The sequence below is a fragment of the Bos javanicus genome, chromosome 29 (genome assembly GCF_032452875.1).
Source record: "Bos javanicus breed banteng chromosome 29, ARS-OSU_banteng_1.0, whole genome shotgun sequence".
Taxonomy (NCBI): Eukaryota; Metazoa; Chordata; class Mammalia; order Artiodactyla; family Bovidae; genus Bos; species Bos javanicus.
In genome coordinates, this window is record NC_083896.1 from 42,818,961 (window position 1) to 42,842,381 (window position 23,421).

The 23,421-nt window shown below is 59.0% G+C and overlaps 2 protein-coding genes across 3 annotated transcripts in view; one reads left to right on the forward strand and one right to left on the reverse strand.

Moving 5' to 3' along the window:
* The window catches only part of MACROD1 (mono-ADP ribosylhydrolase 1), a 154,373-nt gene that overhangs the window by 98,027 nt on the left and 32,925 nt on the right, over positions 1 to 23,421 (reverse strand). The gene's annotated exons all lie outside the window — the stretch shown is intronic.
* On the forward strand, positions 598 to 22,486 carry FLRT1 (fibronectin leucine rich transmembrane protein 1). The gene is made up of 2 exons (XM_061406822.1): positions 598 to 1,874; positions 12,247 to 22,486. Exon 2 carries the CDS (start codon positions 12,301 to 12,303, stop codon positions 14,332 to 14,334), a length of 2,034 nt encoding a protein of 677 aa, XP_061262806.1. The 5' UTR covers positions 598 to 1,874; positions 12,247 to 12,300; the 3' UTR covers positions 14,335 to 22,486.

The window sequence follows — 23,421 nt, forward strand, 5'->3', positions numbered from 1 at the left end:
CCAGCACCTGCCCCTCTTTCACATGGAAGGTGGGGTGCCAGGTGGGGTGTCCGGTGAGTGCCCAGACCCCCTCCCCAAGTCTGGGCTCTAGACTTGGCTCTAGACCCAAATATCCTGGTTTTTATTTGCGACAACCCCAGACAACACGTGTTTCTCAAAGCAGCCACCTTCGGCCCTACAAAGGCAAGGGCCCAGAGGCAGCCGAGTCCATCTGGATCCGATTTCAAACCAGGGCTAGCGCTCTCAGATGTGTAATAAAAGCCCTCTTCCAAAGAGGGGCTCCTGCAGGGGGAATACGGACGCCAGGGCAGCGTGGGCCTTCAGCACGCCACACTAATGAGAGGCGATCCGGCCGGCTCGGGGTCGTTTGGGATCTGGGGGAGCAGCCGGCCCTGCCCCCAGGTCTCCGTGGAAGGGGAAGGCAGCCGCGGAGGGCAGCTGCGAGTGCAGCACGGGGCCTGGCCTCAGAGGGAGGCCCGGAGGCCGGCTCTTCTGGTTCCGTGACGCTCCTGCTTCCCACGGCGGGGAAAGGCAGCGCTTATTCTGGAAGCCGAGGCCCTGGAGGCCCAGTTGGATCCTCTGAATGACATTTAGCAAGAGGAGCAGGTGCTGGGGGAAGCGGAGCCAGTGCTGGGCCAGGCGGGCGGCCCCTGCGTGGCCAGGAGCTCACGGAACCTCATTTTTTCTCTTCCTAGTCCTCCCACCCCCGCCCCCCACCCAGAAAAAGAGAAAGCTAGAGAACTGCCTGGAAGGGTGCTTCGCGCGGCCAGCTGTTTGTTATCTGGATTTGAAAAGAGAAGGGAGATGGCAGGGAATAATCCCAGCCTCCTCCTGGATCACGGATCACGGGAAGGTGGTGTTCGAGAAAACAGGCTCCGGAGGAGGGCTGGGGGGGAGCGGCGGCCTGTCCCTGTGCGTTTCCCAATTTCCCTGGGCTTAATCATGTGCACTGTCTTTTGGCAGGTGAGGAGGCAGAGAGTGGGTGAGGAGGACTCCCTGGTGGACATCCGAGAAGGGGCTGAAAGCAGGAATAACCCGTCCCCGCACCTCCCCAGCAAGGAAACCTTTCTACAAACAGGAGCGGCCAAGCAGGACCAAGCGCCCCCCCGGCCCCCACCAAACCTCTTCCCAGAGAGGGGGCATGTGAGGCCTGACAGCTCAGCGGCGCCTGCCAGCAGCTGCAGCCCCGCAGCGAACATCTGAACTCCTCAGCGGGGTAATGGACCCCCTCCTTCCCCCCCGAGACACAGCCTGAGTGGCAGCAACACCGATCCTTTGGAGAGTGGCTCCCTCTCAGCTCTGTCACGCAAGAACGCTCTCTGCACCACAGCCCATTCTGCCAAGTGACTTAAAGGGATTAAAAAAAAAAAACTTGGTAAAGAAAAAGGGGTAAAAGCCACGCAGAAGCGTTTCAGAAGAGGTGGCGGCCAACAGACAAAAGGGCGAAAGTTGAAAGCGGGCAGCGAGGCCACCCTCCCAGGGACAGGCGCCAGGCCCTAGGGCATGCCTGGGGAGCAGGGGCCCGGAACACCCTCAGGCCGCGCACGGGAGCCCCGGGGCTGCGGGGGGCGCCCCCGCAGGCCCCTCATTCGAGCCCCTCACTCCGGGAGAAGCTGGCAGCGTCCACGGCCTGGGGTGTGACGAGACACCGCTCCCGACCCGTGGCCACGTCTGAACGTGAGGACCCCAGCAGAGCGAAGCACAGCGTCTCCTCCCTGAGCCCCGGGCACCCCCCAGCGCCACCCAACACCCCTGGCCTGTGATCCGCACCCCGGGTGCCAAGGCTGGTGGGCTGGGATGTAAGCGCGGCCCAGGCCCACCTCGACGGAAACGCAGCATCCAGGGCGGCGGGCTCCCAGGCTGCAGCGAAGGAGGTAAGGTGGGTGCAGATGGGCTCTGGAGGCCCAGGAAGGCCCAGGGGCTCCTTGTGCCCAAAGAGGGCACCAGACAGCCAGGGCCTGTCCTCCTGGGGCTGGGTCGGGGCTCTGCAACTCCACCCCACCCACCCCACACGTGCAGCTGAAGCAACCAGTGGCACCTGCTTGCCAGGCAGGGGTCATTGGTTTCCTAGTGGCCCCTGTGCTGCTGGGTTCTGCTCCAGGGTGTAAGGGAGTGACCTTTCCTGGAGTAAACTCCTGCCCCTGGGAGAGGCCTCGCTTTGAGCCCTTCTGAGTTCTGATCAGAGGGGGCTGCTGTGAGGCCTTGGAGAGGCAGAATTTTTGGTGACCTAGCCGCTGGCCATGGTACCTGCTGCCCTCCAACTGGAGAGGGTCCCCAAGTCCCCTCCATCCAAGGCCTGGCCCTGCCCTGGCCTAGAGGACCCAGGGTGGGGTTGATCCAAGGTCCTGCACCTGCTGGCCCTTAGGTGTCTTCTGCTCTGACCTCTAGTTCGAGCCCTTTTGTTGGTGAGAGCGGCTTGATTCGGCCCAGAGACAGGCAGTAAGTGCCCTAAGGTCACACAGCAGATGGTGAGCATTGCTCCCCGGTGGCCCCAGTCTGGCCCGGAAGCGTAGGGGGCGGGGCCTACTCCTTCTGGCTTCTGAGAGGCCCGGAGGGCGGGTTCTTGCCTCCCCAAACACAAATCCCAGGCAACCTCTCTCAGCGGCAGCCGCCCTGGGCAGGGCAGGGAAGCCCCAATTCATTACCAAGATGGAAAATGACACTTCCCCGCGCTCTTCCCCAGGAGAGGGGCTGATTTATGACCGCGCCGGGGCCGGGGACATTCGTCAGCGCCGCTCGGTGCGCACGCCGTCTGCGGGGGCATTAATAGCCGTGTTATTAGCCACCAGCGTGAAAGATGCCCTGCGGATCGGCTATTTGCTGTTATTTATTATAAAGGCGCGCCAGCCCGGCAGCAGGGTGCGAGGCGTCGTGAGCTCGCTGGAGCCTACGCTCGGCCCCTGCCCAGCCGGCCTCCCATCCCCCATCCTGACATACCACCCCGTCACTGGTCCCTATTCGCCTCCCATCCCCTAGGAGAGACCAGGGGGTAATTCCTGGGGCCGAGGCCAAGCCGAAGGAGGGGCAACAGCAGGCCTGTACCCCATCTGCTCCGAGCTGGGCTCTGCCTCTGCTGAGCTTGGCTCCATCCCACGGCAGGAGAGCAAAGACCAATTTACTGGGCTGTGGGGCCAGACAGAGGTTGGTTGGAGCTGGGAGCAGTGTGACCTTGGGGATGTCCCTTCCCCTCCCTGAGCGTGCTCCCCTTTGTACAGTGGGGACACGGGCTCCGCAGGGCTGTGACCAGCTGAAAGGGAGAGGAGTTTGTGCAGCGCTTTGCCAGCTACTGCCACCCATGGGACTGACCCCAGAGGGCTAGAGGGGTGGCCCTAGTGTGGGAGGCAGCCCCCATTAGACCCTGCTTGAGTTGGACACTGTCCACCATCATCCATTCCATGCCAACCCAATGGGAAAGGGCTTGAGAGTTCAGTGCCTGGGCCAGAGGTTTATAGTCAAGGGAGAAGGCTGTCCACGGCTGCTAGAGGGTTCTCTCTGCCCTGGAGCCACCCCTTCTCCTCTCTGGGACTCAGTTTTTCCAAGGTCCTCTACCTCCCCAAATCCAGAGTCCTGAGGCTGAGTTCCACCCTTGTGTATATCTGTAGGGGTGGCAGGGAGGGGGCCATCTCTAAGTGGGACCAGCCTCTACACCCGAAAGCAAACCTGCAGCCGGACAGGGCCAGGTGAGCCACCTCATGTCAGAGGAGACGAGAGGACACATCCAGGGATTTTCCCTAGGCTTGCCCCCTCAGCCTGGGGTGACCGCACTGGGCAGCTGAGAGGGGCAGGGAAGACACCTGGGAAAGGAAGACCCGAATTTATGTCCAGCTCTTCCACCACCTGCTGCACAATCGGACCAGGCCCTTTGCCCCTCTGGGCGGCCGTGGTGAGGGCATGCTAAGTTGCTTCTGTCATATCCACCTCTTTGTGACCCTATGGACTGCAGCCCATCAGGCTCCTCTGTCCATGGGATTCTCCAGGCAAGAATAATAGAGTGGGTTGCCATGCCCTCCTCCAGGGGATCTTCCTGTCCCGGGGATGGAACCCGTGTCTCTATGTCTCCTGCACTGGCAGGCGGTTCTTTACCTCTAGTGCCGCCTGGAGAGCTGGGGTGACAGCATCTGTCCATTATTACCTCCCAGGGTTGGGGGCTGACAGCGGGCCAGCCTCTCCCATCTCTCCCACTGCCCTGTCCTGCATTTCAGATTCTGGGGCTTCCCTTTGGCATCCCCATTCATTGATTGAACAGGTGTTTATGAACACTCCAGCGCCAGGCTGTATACTCACTAGGCCAATGGACAAGATGGAACATATCCTGACTTACAGGAGTTTACGCCATAGTGGGAGGGGTTGACGGTCAGCTTGTGACAAACGAGTGGGGCAGGGGAGGGATCTCCCCGAGAACAGGCCTGCATGTGGGGGATCCCACCCACCTCCTAGGGGAGGCCCCATCCCCACCCAAGCCTCTGCCTTATTATCAGTAGACGTCAGACCTTCCCAGCCTTCCCAGGTCATCCGGCTCCTTTCCCGGCCCCTGGCTGCCAGGATCCCACTGGCTGCTGAGAAACCCAGCAATGCAGACCTAGGTCCCCTGCCCTGATCTCTGGGCTGCCCCCCACCTCCCAGAATGACAGCCCTCAGGCCCCTTTGCTACCTTCTAAAAATCCCGACCTTTCCTTTTTTCCTTCCCCAAGGAATTATGCCTCAGTCTAGGTGGCTTTACTAAAAACACACACAGACAGACAGAAATATTAGGTGCAGGAACATCTTATTAAATAATGCAGAGAAAGAAAGAAACAAAATTACACGTGTTTCCTTTCATCCCCCACCCCCTCCTGGCCCTGAATAGATTAATATCGAACACTGTTATCAATATAATTAACCTCCTAAGACACAATTTTAAAGTCTTGTTTTTTAAAGCAGTTTGTATTCTCTGAAGTTCAGGACACCGCGCCGCCCCGCGCCGCCCAGTCGGCCCACGCGGTGAGGTGAACTCGAGGTACATTTTGAGTGGATTTGCATACCTGTCGGTAATCACCGCCAGTGATAACAACTGATGCATAATGCATGCAGCATGAAATTAGAAAAATAATTAACTTTAGGTTTTAAAAGAATCCCACCCCTTCCCCCCGACGCATTACAAGTTCTCAGCTGGCACCGTTTGCCGAGGTTGGGGGCAAAGTTGTGCCGTGCAGGGTTGGAAGGGCCTGGAGGTCAGGGCTCCCAGCCCCCTGCCTGAAGGAGGGGCCTCAGGTGGGCCTAGACCAGCCTGAGCAGGAGTGGTCCTGGTGCTCTGCGTGCACAAGGGTGGGCTCGGAAAAGTCCCGAGGCCCCCTTCTGCCCACAGCTCACCTGTCCCCGACCCACAGCAGGCCCTCTGGTTCAGCAGTTTATCCCCACAAGAACCCAGGGCAGTTTGTGGTCCCATTTTACAGATGAAGGCCTGAGACCCAAGGCCACGCTCCATCTGTGGGGCCTGGACTGAGCCCAGGCAGGGCCTCCTCAGCAAGAGGGTGGCCCCCCTGCCTCTAGGCCCTCCTCCCTCCATGATGCTTGCAGCTGAGCCCAGAGAAGCGGGGAGAAGAATGCAGGATCCCGTGTTAATTTATACTAAGGTTTGCTGAGGACGCATCACAGGTATGGGGGTGACGCTGCTTTGGTGGAGCTCCCAGCCTCTCCAAGTGGGGAGGTCACTGCTTCCTGTGGGGCAGGGGTCCTCCTGGAGCCGAGAAACTGCTTCCACCCCCAGTCTGCCCTGCCCACCTCTTCTGCCTCAGGCCCTGCTCTGCCAGTAAGGACCCAAGGGCCTGGCAAGGTTTAGGGAAAACACGGTGAATTGTTCTTGCTGAAGGGAGGGGCTGGGAGGGGGCACGTGAAGTGGGAGGGTGAGGGGCTTCTTTCTGTCTGAGCTGTGGCCCCCTTGCCCCTCCACCCGGGGGCCTGCCCATCACCTCTCTGAAGCTCAGCCAAGACTGGAGGCAACCCCCCTAGGTAGGTCATAGGAGGACCGTGGGGTCCCTCCCGGGGCCACGATGGGGTGGCTCTTCTTTCCAAACCCTCCAGGCCTGTGCAGGGCCCTCCTCATCGTCTTCCCAGAGGTTGGGGTTCTCGGCAACCCAAGGCCCAGAGAGTATCGCTGCAGGTCACACAACTGAGGTCCGAGGTCATGCTGCAGCCTAGCCCTGGTGTGCCCTCCCGGCCTCTAGTCCACACACCTCCTTCTTAGGGTCAGGGCCACCTGGAACTCTCTGGTTCCTAAAGTGGGGATAGAGACTGAGCCTGGCACTGTGGCAGACCCAGCCTCAGGACGTGCCCACGTGGACTGCCTTCACTGGCGAACAGGAAGGAAGGCCAGGCTCGGAGGCAGGGGCCCTATCCAGAGTTACTGCTTCTGCCTGAGACCCCCAGCTCCCTCCAGAAATGACCCCCACCACTGCTCAGCCCGGCAGTGTGCTCATGTCTAACTGTACCCCTGCCCCAGGAGCCTGGGTACCATCTCCCATCCAGCATGCCAGGGCCTGTGCCGGGCCTGGGGTCCTGCAGCTCCCTCGCCCACATGCTGCCATCACTGTCTCCCCAGGAAGACCCCCTAGAGGGCCCTGGGCCTCTGGCGGCCCCAGTTTCATGAGGTTTGGGAAAGACAACAGGGAAAGACACCAAGAGGCCAGGGGTCTCCTCCTGGGAGGCACCTCCATCCAGATGGCAGGTGTTTAAGGATGTTACTCTGCACCACCACTCAAGTGGGTGTGGGAGGCAGAGCCAGACACAACTCAGGGGAGGCTTCACGGAGCAGGTGCCCAAGCTGAGGCCTGGGGACAGGGGGGTGAGTGGAACCTGACCTGGCGAGGCTTGAATAGGGGAGGTGTGTTGGTGTTTAAGAAGCAGGAACAGCATGTGCAAAGGCCCAGAGGCAGGACAAGGGGGAGAGAGCAGGCTTGGGGTCAGTGTTTCCACTCCAGCTTGCGGGGTGGGAAGGCAGGGCTGAGGATGCACAGTGTGAGTCTGGGAGGCCCAGCATCAGGGCAACTGACAGGAAGTCTGTGTCAGGAAGCAGCTTGGCCTCCCTGTTCCCAGTCTACCCTGGAGCACGGCGGGGGCAAGGGAGTGAAGAAGGGGCCTCTGGATTGCAAAGAAAAGAGACAGACAGTTAACACAGAGGCTAAACCGGTGTGCCTGGGGCAGTCAGAGAATTATTGTTGTTGTTCAATCGCTACGTGGTGTCTGAACAACAGTTGCCACCGCATGGACTGCAGCATGCCAGGCTTCCCTGTCTCTCACCATCTCCCGGAGTTTGCTCACACTCATAGCAGCTTTTAAACTTCAGGCATCGGGACACACAGGCTGCACGTCCGCGGGGGTACTTTGCATGTACTACCTCACTGAATGCTCAGTAGTGACTCCCCCGTGAGAGGAACTTGACTCCATTTATAGATGTGGAAACTAAAGCTCAGAGAGGGCAGGTAACTTGCTCAAGATCTCACAGCCTGGAAGTGGCAGAGGCAGCACTCGAACCGAGGTCTCCCTGTCCGAGATGGCAGGCGCTAGCAGCTGATGGGAGGATGCTGAGAATGATGCCCCAGGTCAGCCCTGGGCTAGGGGAGTCTGGACACCCCTAGTCTGAGCCATCCCACTGCTCCCCTCCCCCACCTCCATTGCACGCCAAGGAGCCTGCTGCCATTCATGGTGCCGGCAGGTCGTACCTCACACCACGCTGAAGTCTGCAAGATTCTCGCAACAATGACAAGTGACCCCCGTAAAAGATGGGCTATCTACCAGGTTTAATTTGATGGCCACATAAACCGTCAAACACAGAACAAGGGAATAAAAAGTCCTCGTGGCACCCGGGCAATTAAAGGGCTCCTGGGGCAAGGTGTCTTCCTCCCTGCCCCAGGTCTCACTGTGTCTTCCTGGAGCCAGAGGGCTCAGTATGGGGAGGCCTTGGGGGAAGGGGGACGGCTGGGGAGACTCAGCCAAGATGGATGAGGCCTGAAGACAGGGGAACGGAAAGGCCTTGGGTCCCTGCCTCCCAAATGCTTCTTGGTTATCCATCAGAATCTCTGAAAGGTGCAATTTAGACCCTATTATGATGCCGGGGCCTCTGGAGGCTGAGGGCTGTGGCCATGAGCTGAGCGGGCAGGGGAACTGATGTTCATGCCAGAGAAGGCGGTCTGGCCTTGGCTTTGGCCTTAACAAGTCTGCTCCCTGCTCAGGGCACTGCTCCGGAATCCCTGAGCGCCGGGGCCACCAGCATTCCTGAGTGCCAGCAGCTGACAGGTCAGGGAGGGTGCAGAGCCACTGGCCAGATGCTGGGGACCTGGGCTCAGACTGACCACTGAGACTGAGGCAAGGTGGCCTTGAGCGGGCCTGAGCCTTCCTGTCCCCAGCACCTGCCTTGGACCTGCCTCTTGAGATGGGACTTCTAGGCTCCATGACCTTCATGACTCTGGCTCCACGCCGAGGAAAGGACAGAGGTGCAGCTGGAAACCTGGGCTGGCCGTGACCTTGGATGGGTCCCTCACTTCTCTGAGCCTCAGTGTCTCTGCTCAGCTGTAAAGCGGACTCATGTGTATGTGACAGGTGGGCACGGATCCAAACACATACCTGTGAGGGGCTGGGCAGGGCCTGGGTTAGCCCCGTCCAAACTCACCGAGGACCATGAGCACAGGCCAGCTCCAAATGCCCAGGGGCAGGGGCGTGAGTGCGGTCAGGACCCACAGACCAGGGGCAACCTCTACAGGAGCAGCAGGAGTGAGCAGGCAAATGTCCTCAGCCCCTCAGGCCAGGGGGGCAGCTGGGAAGAGGCCCAGAGCATCGGTCACAGTCTCGCCAGTCCCCCTTCTGCCCTCAGGACCTCATCCCTCCCCGACTCCAGGCGCAGGCCTCATGCACCCGCCCCCACCCCCACGTGCTTCCACCCAGGTGTCCTCGGCGGGCCCTCACCTTGCCTTGGGTCCACCTCAAGGACAAAGTTTCATTCCGCTAGCAAGCCCGGAGTGGAGTTGGTGCGTTAGCCATGGGCAAAGCCCAAGCTCCCTCCAGAAGGCCTTGGAGCTGCCAGCAGCCTCAGCAAAGCCTCTATAATGCAAACAGGGCATGCGCTGAGGGGGCCACAGCGAGCGGGGCAGAGGCATTCCAGCCTTTCTCAGCACTTCAGCTGGCTTCCTCTGTCCTTGGGTGGTCACAGGTGCCAAGTCACACCAGGCCTACACAGCCCACAGTCTCTGCCCTTGAGCACCCAAAATTTAGGCAGGGGACCTTAAAACACTGGCCACCATACAGCCTGACCTGCAGCCCACAAGCCTAGTGGTCAAGACCTCCCCTAGGTTCTTCCTCACCACTTCTCAAGTGGCCCAGCTTAACTTAACATCTCCAAGCTTCAGTGTTTTCATCTGTTAAATAGGAATAACCAGGGCCCTGACCTGACATTTGCTGGGAAGATTAAATGACTTTAATATTCATAAAATTCTAGATGAGCTTTATTATAGTATGAGCTACCATCCAACTAGAAGAGAATATCAAGTGGCTAGAACACAGGTTGGCACATAGCAGCTGCTCAAGAAAGATATGCTGAATGGCTGGATGGACAGATCCATGGATGGCTGGCTGGGTGGGTGGATGGACAGATCCATGGATGGATGGCTGAGTGGGTGGGTGGATGGATGGATGGATGACTGAGTGGGTGGGTGGATGGACGGATGGCTGAGTGGGTGGGTGGATGGATGGATGGGTGGATGGATGGATGGCTGAGTGGGTGGGTGGATGGATGGATGGCTGAGTGGGTGGGTGGATGGATGGATGGATGGATGGCTGAGTGGGTGGGTGGATGGATGGATGGACGGATGGATGGCTGAGTGGGTGGATGGATGGATGGACGGCTGAGTGGGTGGATGGATGGATGGGTGGATGGCTGAGTGGGTGGGTGGATGGGTGGATGGCTGAGTGGGTGGATGGATGGGTAGATGGCTGAGTGGGTGGGTGGATGGATGGATGGGTGGATGGCTGAGTGGGTGGATGGATGGGTAGATGGCTGAGTGGGTGGGTGGATGGATGGATGGGTGGATGGCTGAGTGGGTGGATGGATGGGTAGATGGCTGAGTGGGTGGGTGGATGGATGGATGGGTGGATGGCTGAGTGGGTGGGTGGATGGGTGGATGGCTGAGTGGGTGGATGGATGGGTAGATGGCTGAGTGGGTGGGTGGATGGATGGATGGCTGAGTGGGTGGATGGATGGATGGATGGCTGAGTGGGTGGGTAGATGGATGGATGAGTGGGTGGGTAGATGGATGGATGGATGGATGGATGGACGGCTGAGTGGATGGGTGAGTGGGTGGGTGGATGGATGGATGGCTGAGTGGGTGGGTGGATGGATGGACGGCTGAGTGAGTGGGTGGGTGGATGGATGGATGGCTGAGTGGGTGGGTAGATGGATGGATGGGTGGATGGCTGAGTGGGTGGGTAGATGGATGGGTGAGTGGGTAGGTGGATGGATGGATGGATGGACGGCTGAGTGGGTGGGTGGATGGATGGATGGCTGAGTGGGTGGATGGATGGATGGACGGCTGAGTGGGTGGATAGATGGATGGGTGAGTGGGTAGGTGGATGGATGGATGGATGGATGGATGGACGGCTGAGTGGATGGGTGAGTGGGTGGGTGGATGGATGGACGGCTGAGTGGGTGGGTGGATGGATGGGTAAATAGATGAGTGGATGGATGGATGTACAGATGGTTACATGGATAGTTGTTGTTCAGTCACTAAGCTGTGTCTGACTCTTTGTGACCCCATGGGCTGCAGCACACCAGGCTTCCCTGCCCTCCACTATATCCCAGAGTTTGCTCAAGTACATGGATAGATGGGTGGGTAAATAGGTGGGTCGGTGGATGAATGGACAAATGAATGGATGTAGCAGAGGAAAGCTCTATATGGGATCAGGAAGACATCGCAGAGGAGGATGCTTTTGAGCATGGTCCCGAAGGGTGACGAGCAGTTTGCTGCACAGAGAGGAATAAAGAACAGAAGGAAGAAGGATGTGCTATGGTTGAGAAACGGAGACACGGGATCCCTGGGGCATGGAAGTGAGGTCCCCACAGTCTCATTCAGTGAGTGGGTCCCGATTCTGCTCTGCACTCCAGGGCCACCCCCCAGGCTGCGGCCTCGGTTCAGACTGCTCGAGGCCATCATGTCTCACACCAAAAAGCTCCTATGAACCTGGAGTTATAAAGCAGATCTTTGCTGGCTGCACGAACACACCTTCCCCGCTGAGGCTGAAAGATAATTTCTCTTTAATTGATTTTTTACCACCACGAACAGTAAAGTAATATGAGAAAAAAAATCTACACTGCAATTTTTCCATTTGTGAAAACCGAAATTACACCTTGCAGACAATTCCCTCGGAGTGTGGACCCCTCCCTCCTCTTATCGTGTTTCCCGACTTTAAATGCTAGAAACCAGATATATGTATTTTTCAAAAGAGCTGAAAGTTTTCTATGGGAAGGGGGCAAAGTGAGGACTGATTTCTCACATTACATGGAATGCGGTAGGGAGGGCACCTCTGCTAGAAAGAGATTTCTGTAAATACACGAGAAGGCGGTCCTGTTGACGCCCGTTCTGTCTATAAGACGCACGAGTGACAAACAGGACATGTTGTTTTAACACCAGACGATGAAGCGCCTCACTTTCCCCTGCTCGCCGGTGACGACGCTGGCAGATTCTTTTTGCAGGTTCCAGTGACGCCCCCCCCCAACCCCCACTGAGCTCACAGGCCTTGTGGAAATAAACTTTCCCTTCAGGGCTTGGTTCCGAGCCAGAGAGGGATGTGGGTTCACTGTTTCATGAGAAATGGGGGCTCTAAAGCCATCCCACCGACACCGACCAGCCTTTCAGCGTCAGCCATAAAGATGGGCTGAGTGTGGGGATCTTGAAAGAAAAGATCAAACCTGCAGCCCGGCTCGCACTAAATTAACCTCATGCGCGGCCCAGGGTCATAGTCCAGGAAGGCCAAGGCCACGTCTGTTTCATTCACGGGCAGCATCTTTGCTCCCGCTGAGATTAACGTTAGCCAGATGTCCTTAGAGGCTGACCGCAGCCCGAGCGAGCACCTGAGATGTAAACTTGGCATTCGGAAGGGCCAGGGGGCGTGCGCCTCAAGGCCTGACCTCTGCCCCGCGGCCCTGACTGCAGCCGCGCCTCAGCGGCAGGTTGGGCAGGTGCCAGACTCGCTCTCACCGCACGTGTCTTGTGCTCCTTGCAGGTGTAGAGGCTGCAAGTCAGGGGAGGGGGGGCCCGGCTCCGCCAGCCGTCCACCATGGTGGTGGCACACCCCACCGCTGCCGCCGCCACCACCGCCACGCCCGCCACCACCGTCACGGCCACCGTCGTGATGACCACGGCCACCATGGACCTGCGGGACTGGCTTTTCCTCTGCTACGGGCTCATCGCCTTCCTGACGGAGGTCATCGACAGCACCACATGCCCCTCCGTGTGCCGCTGCGACAACGGCTTCATCTACTGCAACGACCGGGGGCTCACGTCCATCCCCGCCGACATCCCCGATGACGCCACCACCCTCTACCTGCAGAACAACCAGATCAACAACGCCGGCATCCCCCAGGACCTCAAGACCAAGGTCAACGTGCAGGTCATCTACCTGTACGAGAATGACCTGGACGAGTTCCCCGTCAACCTGCCCCGCTCCCTGAGGGAGCTGCATCTGCAGGACAACAACGTGCGCACCATCGCCCGGGACTCGCTGGCCCGCATCCCGCTGCTGGAGAAGCTGCACCTGGACGACAACTCCGTGTCCACCGTCAGCATCGAGGAGGATGCCTTCGCCGACAGCAAGCAGCTCAAGCTGCTCTTCCTGAGCAGGAACCACCTGAGCAGCATTCCCTCGGGGCTGCCCCGCACGCTGGAGGAGCTGCGGCTGGACGACAACCGCATCTCCACCATCCCGCTGCACGCCTTCAAGGGCCTCAGCAGCCTGCGGCGCCTGGTGCTGGACGGCAACCTGCTGGCCAACCAGCGCATCGCCGACGACACCTTCAGCCGCCTGCAGAACCTGACCGAGCTCTCACTGGTGCGCAACTCGCTGGCCGCCCCGCCCCTCAACCTGCCCAGCGCCCGCCTGCAGAAGCTCTACCTGCAGGACAATGCCATCAGCCACGTGCCCTACAACACGCTGGCCAAGATGCGCGAGCTGGAGCGCCTGGACCTGTCCAACAACAACCTGACCACGCTGCCCCGCGGCCTGTTCGATGACCTGGAGAACCTAGCCCAGCTGCTGCTCCGGAACAACCCTTGGTTCTGCGGCTGTAACCTCCTGTGGCTGCGGGACTGGGTGAAGGCGCGGGCGGCCGTGGTCAATGTGCGCGGTCTCATGTGCCAGGGCCCCGAGAAGGTCCGGGGCATGGCCATCAAGGACATCACCAGCGAGATGGACGAGTGCTTCGAGGCGGGGGCGCAGGGCGGCGCAGTCAACGCCGCTGCTAAGACCACGCACGCCAGTGACCATGCCTCTGTCACCACGCCCCAGGGCTCTCTCTTCACCCTCAAGGCCAAGAGGCCGGGGCTGCGCCTCCCCGACTCCAGCCTCGACTACCCCATGGCCACGGGCGATAGTGCCAAGACCCTGGCCATCCACGTGAAGCCCCTGACGGCGGACTCCATCCGCATCACATGGAAGGCCACGCTGCCCGCCTCCTCCTTCCGGCTCAGCTGGCTGCGCCTGGGCCACAGCCCGGCCGTTGGCTCCATCACGGAGACCCTGGTGCAGGGCGACAAGACAGAGTACCTGCTAACGGCCCTGGAGCCCAAGTCCACCTACATCATCTGCATGGTCACCATGGACACCGGCAACACCTACGTGGCCGACGAGACGCCCGTGTGCGCCAAGGCGGAGACGGCCGACAGCTCCGGCCCCGCCACCACCCTCAACCAGGAGCAGAACGCCGACCCCATGGCGGGCCTGCCCCTGGCGGGCATCATCGGTGGCGCCGTGGCCCTCGTCTTCCTCTTCCTGGTCCTCGGGGCCATCTGCTGGTACGTGCACCGGGCCAGCGAGCTGCTGACCCGGGAGCGGGCCTACAACCGGGGCAGCCGGAAAAAGGACGACTATCTGGAGTCGGGGACCAAGAAGGATAACTCCATCTTGGAGATCCGCGGCCCCGGGTTGCAGATGCTGCCCATCAACCCTTACCACGCCAAAGAGGAGTACGTGGTCCACACCATCTTCCCCTCCAACGGCAGCAGCCTCTGCAAGGGCACGCACACCATCGGCTACGGCACCACACGGGGCTATCGCGACGGGGGCATCCCCGACATAGACTACTCCTACACCTGAGGCTGCGCCCCTCCCCTGCCTCCTGGCGCGGCCACTGCGGGGGGACTGTGACCAGCTGGCTGCCATCCGATGGGAACGAGGCAAAGAAACTCCACGCTGACTTTCCCGGCGGAAAGCAGAGTTTGGGGAGGGTTGACAGTTTTGTAGGACACAACAGTGGGAAAAAAAATTTTTTTTTTTTTTTTTAAAGAATAGAAGGCAGGAGGGAGGTTTGACGTTGCTGAAGACATAATTTATACCAAATTATGCCAGGTGGGGAGGGAAAGACTAAAAATAATATGGCAGGAAGGGTTGGGTCGGGGCTTCTTTTTACCCCCTGAGCTGGGAAGAGACTACCTGTGCATCTCACGCTCCGCGCACAGCCGTCACAGAGGAGCCATTTCAGAAGCCGCCAGCACGGAGCCCTTCACCCAGCCCTCGCGGCTGGCTGCTCACTGGAGATGACATGATGGAAGGTTTTCAGGCTTCTCACAAAGGAGAGGGGAAGAAAAGGATCTTTTGCTATGGAGATATTGTCCTGAAATCTCTTCCCTGGTTCTTTCCATGCCTTTTTCCCTTACAGATTGGCAGAAAAGAGCGTGTCCTTCACGGCACTCTCTGAACAACGGTATAGTCGATTAAAAAGCAAACTTTCTTTTTCCTATACTGGAGCCCTCCTCAATTCCATGCAGCATAGGATCACGGGAGCGCCATGGAAGCTGTGGCTTTCCCAGCCACCTGGAGGTGCGTCTCTCGACCCGTCTATCTTGATGGGGCGTCTCTGTATTCAGATGGGTAGACAGAGCCACGTATACAGTCCTTACAGTCCTGCTTGGGTCAATTCATACAATGTCCTGAGACAATAGAGTCGCGAAGATGTTGCTTTCTCCTAGAAACCATTGAGTAAGTGGACTGTGCTGGGGATGGGAGTGGGGTGGGGGACAGTGCCGTTCCTAAAGGCGGAGGCATGTCTGTCTTGGCCGGGTGGCTGGGGAGACCCTGGGCAAGCGGTGTTTTCAGCTCAGTGCTATCTCAGGGTGTCCAGGGCTGGGCCGAGCTCCTTTCTGATGTCGAGAAGAGCTCTCTTTGGCCGCCCACGTCCTCACCTCCCCCCTACACCTCAGATGCAGTGTATCAAGAGTTACTTTGTGTGCAGTGTGCTTCCTCCAAGACAGGTAATTGGTGCAGGGACTTTTTTTTTTTTTTTCTATATCAGCTGATTAGACCTAATGGTTTCCATGGCTGCTCAAACAAAGCCCAGAAAAAGACATGACAATTCTCAGAAAAGCCCTAGGAGACAGCAACCCACCCCTCCAGCCCCCACCACCCAAGAATGTAGAACACACTCAGCCATGCCCACCCCGGGGTCTCTGCTCTGCAGAAGGAAGGCCAGATCTCTCTAAAAATGCCAGCCTCCAAAAGGACACTGACCGGAGCCTTCAGAAGAGTTCAGTTTTTTTTTTCCCTTCCCTCTGGAATCAATGCTGCCATCATTCATAACTGACAGGACTGTTTGGCGAGCCATGAGATTAAAACGATGATGAAATAATGACAGCGAATCTGGCAAGAAGAGAGGAGAAGGGCCTGGGGTTCTGATGGCCACGGCGTTCCAGCACTCGGGCAGCTGGGGGTCACTGTTTGTCCAGGTGCCAGCTGTCCTGCACCCAGGAGGGGCAATATCAAAAGGAGAGGCGCTGGCCTGAGGGCAGGGAGGATGAGAAGGGGTCCAGCCCCTGGCCGTGGCGTTTTCAAAAGACCTCGGCTGCTCTGACAAAAGCCAAAGGCAGGGAGAGGAGACAAACAGCAGTCACTGGGCTGCGGGGACAGGCCCAGGGCCCAGCCACTCGCCCAACATGAAAAGACGCCACTGGCCCCTCAGCGAAGAGGCCGGGGTTCAAAGAGACGGACACAACGGCCGTGTGAGTGAGGTGGACGAGAGGTGCAGTGCTCATCGCCGGGCGGGGCGGATGGTATCACCGAGCGGGGATCCTCGACCCCCAGCTTGAGGGAGACGCCGAGGGTCACCGACACATTTCATTCTAGACTCGAGCTGTTTCCCTTTTCCCACCTGAAGTGCTTTCTCCTACGATGAAGTCAGGAAAGAAAAGCTTCCGAGCGTCAATCTCACATCTCCCTCTCCCACCCCCGCCCCAGATACAGGCCCCTTCCCTGTGGCCCAGGGAGGGGCAGAGGGGACCCCCAAGCAGCGTCCAGGAGAAGGGGCACTGGCCAGGGGTCAGAAGTTCAAGGTCTCTGCTGTTCCCTGAATGCAGTCTTCTCCCTAAGGGCACCACTCCAGTCTCTGGCCAGTGTGCCAGGAACCCTGGGTCCCAGCCTCCCCGCTGCCAAACCCCCACCCCAGCCACCAACATGCTGGGTCCCCTGCTCTCCCTCCACATATGTCCTCCTCTCCCGGAGCCAAGTGAGAGGTCAGATCCTCCCCTTAGAGGCTGGGTGGGAAGGTATTTGGGGAACCGCAGGAGGTCCTACACAGCGAGGGCATACCCGGCAGCTCTGAGAGCCTGCCTATGCCAGCAGCACCCTTCAAGCCAGGCCCGGAAGATGACCACCCTCCTTCTCGCTCAAAGCAGGCCAGGCCCCCCGCCCCAACCCCAGCCTGAGGACATATTGGTCTCCTCCTCCCAGCTCCTGCACTCAGGGGCGCGGGCCCCACCTCACCCCGAGGGGAAGCCAGGTGCTTGCTGCGGGCATCCTTCTGCCCGTGTAAAATTGCTGGAGACAGTGGAGACTCAGCCCAGCCAGGCCCCACGGGCCTCCTCTCATCTTTTCTCAGCATCCCAGTACCTCTCCAGAGCCCCTTCTAAGAACAAGCCTCCAATGTCAGCTGTCTCCCGGCCCCCCAGGCCAGGGATGGGGCCCTGAAGCCAGGTCCACTCTGAAACCCCATCCCCTCCTGGTCCAGGTTCCCCCTGGCCAGCCAGGTAACCTAACGAGAAAGGGTGTGCCAGGGCGCCCAGCCTCCCCCAGCCCCGAGAAGCACCTGAGGACACAGGGCCTGGGCCACCACTTCTGTCTAGAATCTCCCTCTTGTGGGTGGCCCACCTGACCTTTGCAGCCTCTTAACTAGCCGGAACAAACCTCCGTGCCCTCAGCGCTGATGAGTGTATCTCGTGGTATTTAAGGCAGGTTTCCAGTTTAAAAAAGAAAAAAAAAAAAGCCCATGACACTTCTTTGGTTAAGTGGTTTACCCTTCGTGGTAATTAGATGTAGTGATTGGAATCTCTTTTCTATTACATGGCAATTTTCCTTTAAATTTCCCCTAAAAAAAAGGAAAGAGAGAAGGCGAGGAAAGCAGGCAGCGGGGCCAGGCGAGTCATTTGCATTTTGCGAATGAGGCCTCTTGTAAGCTCAGCTCAGGCGTGGGGCCCAACGTATGGAATGCTTAAGAGATTACTAAGAATAAAATCTATTAATTAGTCATACTCAATTCCGCAGACATGATGTGCATCAGAAGCTCCTTTTCTTCCCTCTTCCCGCGGCCTTCCGCGGAAGCCTCCATCTTCTCTAGGTTGGCCCCTGCGTCCTGGACTGCCTCCCACTAACATGGCAAGCTGCGTGGCCAACCAGGGGGCCTCTGGGCTTCGGGGGCAGGAGCTGGGGCGCCGGCTCCTTCCCGCTTTGGGTGACACTGGCAGGGGAGGTGACGGCGGCTGGGAAGATGGCACGACTGGGGGGCTCAGGCTTCCGCTCCCTAAGTCCGAAGCCCATGCCTGCCTGTGCCTCTGTCTTCTTCGATGGGCACCAAGCTTCCCCCGCAGTCCCCTACGGGTCCCGGGAGGCCCGACTGCCCCAGCAAGCAGCAGAGCACGAAGAGACAGGGAGGGTTTCCAGGCGGGGCAGGGAAAGCTGGCTTTATGAACCCACAGCCTCTGTTTCCCCTTCTGTAAAGCAGGGGTGGGCTGAGGCCGGGTCTGGTTCCACCCAGAAAAGCTGGGTGCACCACTGGCAGAAAAGAGGCGCCCACTACCCGCCTACCCCTGTCTACTGACTCTGGAAGGTTCTAGTTGGCCCACGGCAGGTGATGGAGGCCAAGAGTAAGAGGGACTGGCCAGGTGAGGGGTCCTGGGGGGCTGAGGGGGCTGACTGGGGCCTCGAGAAGGGAAGGGGCGGCTGGGCAACGTGCCGAGACTGCGTCTGAGCCCGCTCCTTCACCCCCTCAGAGCCGCAGAGCGAGCAGAGGACACTGCCACCCCCCTCAAATGGCAGCTCAAGTCCCAAAGCCAACCCCCTCCAGAAATCTGCTTCCTGCTGAACGTGCCAGGGAGGACGGGGCTTCTGAGCCTCGCGCTTATGAAAAATACAACAAGAAAAATTGGATGCGGCAGACAGGGAGCAATGGAGCTGAGAAGGCAGCCGGGGGAGAGCTGGGGCACTTGCAGGAAGGCAGGGCCTCAGGGCGCACAGTGGCTGAAGCCCCCTGAGGGCCAGACTGCGTTCTCAGGGGCTCGGGCGGGGTCAGCCGTGTGGCCATACCCCCCCAAACTCAGATCCGTGCAGGTGCTGGGTGGCGGATGCCTGGCACTGGATCTGCGCCAGGGTGAATGCTAACGAGCCATTCACAGCCCAGCTCAGGCCTTCCAGAATGCAGGCAGAGGAGGCATCTTTTTTCTTAAGGAGGGATAAAAAGGCTCAAAAATGCAAATCATTACCATTTACAACCAAGCGAGTCTGCTAAATTGATTAGGAAAGATTAAACTCCTTGGAGGTGAAGGGAAAGGGGGATTTTTCGCATTTTATGAACCTGCTCCCAGTGGTCTAGGCAGAGCGCAGGTTGGCTGGGCCTGGCTTGCGGGGAGCTGAGGATCTCTGAAGGCTGGCCCCATGCCTGCTCCAGCGCTCGGGACACGCTGAGGTGGACAGAGCCTGGCCTCGAGTCTGGAGGGGAAAGCAGGTTTGCTTCCATCAAGTGCCGTGGGATTGGGGGCTGTCCCGGCCCCCAGCAGAGACTCTGTTGCCCCCACCACCCTCCAGATCCCATCTGCCTTCAGGGTGAAAAGCTAGGGGACCTTTGTGAGCAGGACTTTGTAAAGCCATGAGCCTTTCTGCTTCCTTTCTGTTCCAGGGCGGGTCTGTTTCTGATCCCTTCCCTGCAGCCAGTGAAGGGGAAGTGGGGCCAGCTGTAGAGAGAACTGAAGGTCAGGAAGAGAGAGCTGCCCAGCAGAGAGAGGCAGTGAGCTCCCTGTCACTGGGAGCATTCAAGCACTTGATGGGGACGTGGCAGGTACTTTCTTGCCTATACCAATGCCTGGTTCTTGGATGAGAAGATCTTGGCTCCTACTCTTACTTTACCATCCCTGAGGACCGTGTAAGCAAGATATTGGGAGATTGCTCAAAATGACACATGTCCCCTGAAAATCACAGGTCAGGGCCATCCCACAGCAGGGCCATCCCACAGCCGGGCCACCTAGCCACGGCAGAGGGCCGCTTACACACCAGACAGCCTGCAGAATCCCCATCCTCAGTGTCTAAGAGACACCTGGAGAGGAAGTCCAGACACGTGCCGCCCCGTCTCGGAGTCGGGAGCGCAGAGGGTGACCCACCACCTGGGCTGGCTCTCCTGGGTCCTCTAGGGGGCCGTTTCCGGGGCACTGAAGCTCCCATCCCACTGGCTGCTCCCCCAGCAACACGCTCGAGGCTGCCGGCTCAGTGCCTCCGTCCCAGCCAGGTTGACGGCTGCCTGGGGCGCTTTTCACTATCCGTTTTTAAGCATTTACCATTTCTTTTGAAATGTTCTAAGTAGTTGCCTGAAATACCCACATTTGCTTCCTTAAAAACACTCAAGAAGATTCCCTTGGCTCTTGATTTTCCCTCCCTTTTCTTCCACCCTCCCTTTGCATTTTTAATACACTGTTTTTCTCTAGTTTCAGAAATTCTATTATCGCTGGGGCCAGGCCCATTTTCTCACATTAATGTGATTTGCAGGATTGCCCAAAACCCCCATCTCCAGTTTTGCAGGGGCAAAGCCCGCCTTTGCCCAGGTCCCCTCTGCAGGCATCGTGCCCAGGGCAAGCAGGTCTTTACCAGCTTGATGCCTTGCTGATCAGCAAAGCTGATGCCTTGCTCCCCGTGGGAGAGCCTGCCAGGCCAGGGGCTTCTTGGGACCACTGTCACTGGCCCCCACCCCGTTTCTTGTGCTGAGAGGGCAGTGTGGACATACGAGGGCACTGGGGGTCCTGTGTAGGGGGGGGGCTGGCGTGGCCCCCACTTCCTGGCAGAGCCAGTCTCTGAGGCACTGAGGCCATCAGAGCCACCCTGGTGCCATGGCCCCTGTCCCTCCCACACCCAGCCATGCCGCCCCCATACCTGAAAGCCCGAACGTCTAAGCCCAGGGCGACCTTGCCGGAAGGTCTTTGTGGTCACTGCCCCTAAATCTCTTTTATGGCTGTTAGGGTGGATGGCCACTCAGGCAAGATACCAGGTCCCCACACTCCTCCACGCGGGGTCACTGAGGCCTGGAACAGTGCCTGACACGCGGGGTGTCCCTCTCCTCCTCTGTCGTGAGTCCCCGGGGTTCAGTGCACAGGGCCTGGGCAGGCATGATGGAACCTCTCCTCCCGCACCCACGCCGCTGGCAGCCTTAGCAGGGCTCCTCCTCCTCGAAAATCGCACTCCACCCTCCCTTGGACCCAGCGATCAGCAGCCACGAGCCTGTTGGGGAAATCCAGCCATGGGTGAGACCCAGCCGCCCACCTGGGGGACCCGGTTCCCCCTCTCTGAGCCAAGCCTCAGGTGGCTGATGAGGAGGGCAGAGAACTGGGTGTCCCGCCTTGTCTGACACTCCTGTCAAGAGTCCCCACATCTGAACCACCCACCTGGATGACCCAACCGGGCTCTCCTCAAGACAGAGGAAAACAAATGCAACCCAAGCCAGCGATAGAAGACACAGCAGGACTGCCACCTGCTCATCTCTGGGAACTCAGTGGTCCAGGGCGCTTCTCAGTGCCCTGTGCGGAGGACACGCCTGCAGAGGGTTCCAGAGACCACCCACCTCCGGCTGGTCCCGTTTTCAAAAGGTTCTGGGAACCCAGGAAGAAGACACACAAAACCCTGGACCTAGCTTAGATTTTTTTTTTTTAACCCAGCCCGGCACACCACCTGCCTGCAGGCCAGCAGCCTCAGCTGAGAAGCCCACCCAGCGTCCAGGAGACACTGAGAGCCCTGGGGAGGAAGCAGAAGTGCCCAGCGTTAGAAGTTTGCCATCTGAGAGGCAGAGAAGCAGGGAGATGCTATGGAAGGCTGGGAACGGCTGCGGGGCTGTGAACAGGGGCGAGCCAGAGAGACAGTGCGGTTGCCCGACTCTGCTGACTGGGGCGGGCGCCCCCTAATTCCAAACATCCCCAGGCGGGTATGAACAGGGACGGGGAGAAGAAGAGTAAACTAAGGAAACCCCACGCGTACGCCCTGCAGAGCAAATGTTTTTAAGAGCCACCAACTGCAATCTCCCCTCCCAGTGTTCAAAGGTTACCGTATCTCATGAGGTAAGGTTACTGTATCTCATGAGGTGTGGTATGATAAAACACTGGCGGGGCTGGGGGGTGGCCGGGGGACTCAGCAGAATCCCTCCCCCACAGCCTGGGGAGGAAGACAGCAGGGAGGGGTCCTTGGGCAGAGCCTGGTAAATGAAGCGGGTCCCTCTGCTGCAGAAGGCGGATGCCTGGCCAGCCCACGGCCCGGGGAGGACAGGGCTGCGACCAAGGTCCCTCCTGCCATCTGAGAGACCCCAGCCAGGGCACCTCTGCTTCCCTTGAGCCCCTGCACTTCCCCCCCTGCAGAATCAGCCCTGGCCACCCCCATCTTCATTTCCCTCCGAAGGGCAGAGCAGTCTCGGGGGTCTGAGTGGTGGGACTGCTCCCGCTGCTGCCTGCTGCCATCTGACTCTGGGCTGGCTGACCCGGCCTGGCCCCGGGCCCACTTGCCCCCCTCCCAGCCTCACCACTGGACACGCAAACACCCACCACGACGACAACACAAACCAAAGTGCACTGCGAACTGCCCTTGGGCCTCCTTCCTGTAGGTGCCTTGAAACTTCAATGTTGAGATGAATGTGATGAACTTATTTGGTCCTGTTTTCTGTTTGTCTCTTTTCATATAAAATGTCCAAGTCCACTTTCCTTGTCCTTTTCTTGAAATAAATAGAACGATTTAACTTTTACAGGCCTCTCAGCTGCTGACTCCCAGCTTGGCGGCCCAGCGTGCCCAGGGCCAGGATCTGTTGCCCAGGGGGTCTCGGTTGTCCACGTCCCCTCCCCAGGCTGCCCTCCGAGGGTCAGCCCGGCTGTCGGGGCCCACGGGCACAGAGGTGGTGGCTGGGCGGGAAGGAGACTCTGGGTTAGTACATTCCCCGGGCACCACCAGAACCAAAACCGTGATCCTGCTGCAGGACGGAGAAGGGATGTCTGACCCCATCCCACAGGCCCCAGGGAAGGCGACTGCCAGCTAAAGGCCGATTCCAAGAGGGTTTTCATGAGGAGACGTATTAATAGAAGCCGTGGATTATCTTGTAAGAGGCTCCAGCAGCCGTGTGGGCGCCCAGATAAGCCTGGAACCGCTCGGGCGCTGGGGACACGGCTGTCCCTCTGCTGGCCCTGGTCCTCCCACCCCCAACACCCTTCATCCCCAAGATGCACCCGCCGATTTCACGACTCTGCAGGCCTACTCTGATATCTCACACCTCGCGGGGTGGGGGGCGGGGGGGGGGGGGGGAGCCGTAGGAAAAAAACTATTTTCCGTGAGAACAATAGCAGTTTCTGCTAAATTTAACATAAAATAAGAGCTCATTACTTCTGCCTTAGATCTGATTCCACATCTGGAAACGGGTTAATGAGCTTTTTCCCTTATATTCCAAGGAAGCAAGGTTATTTCTGGATGTGCCTTGCTGGCAGGTGGCCTGGCTGGGGTGACATGGGGTGCTCTGACCCTGTAGATGCCCTTCCCCCCACCCTCTTAGTCCTCGGTGCTGGCCCCCTGGGCGGGGGTGCGGGGGGTGCATCCCAGAGACTGTGGGCCTTGGGGAAGGGACAGACGGCTTCCCTGACCTCGTCCGCGGGTCCACCCAGCACACGGTGGGGTGCTCCGGAGGGCTGCCTG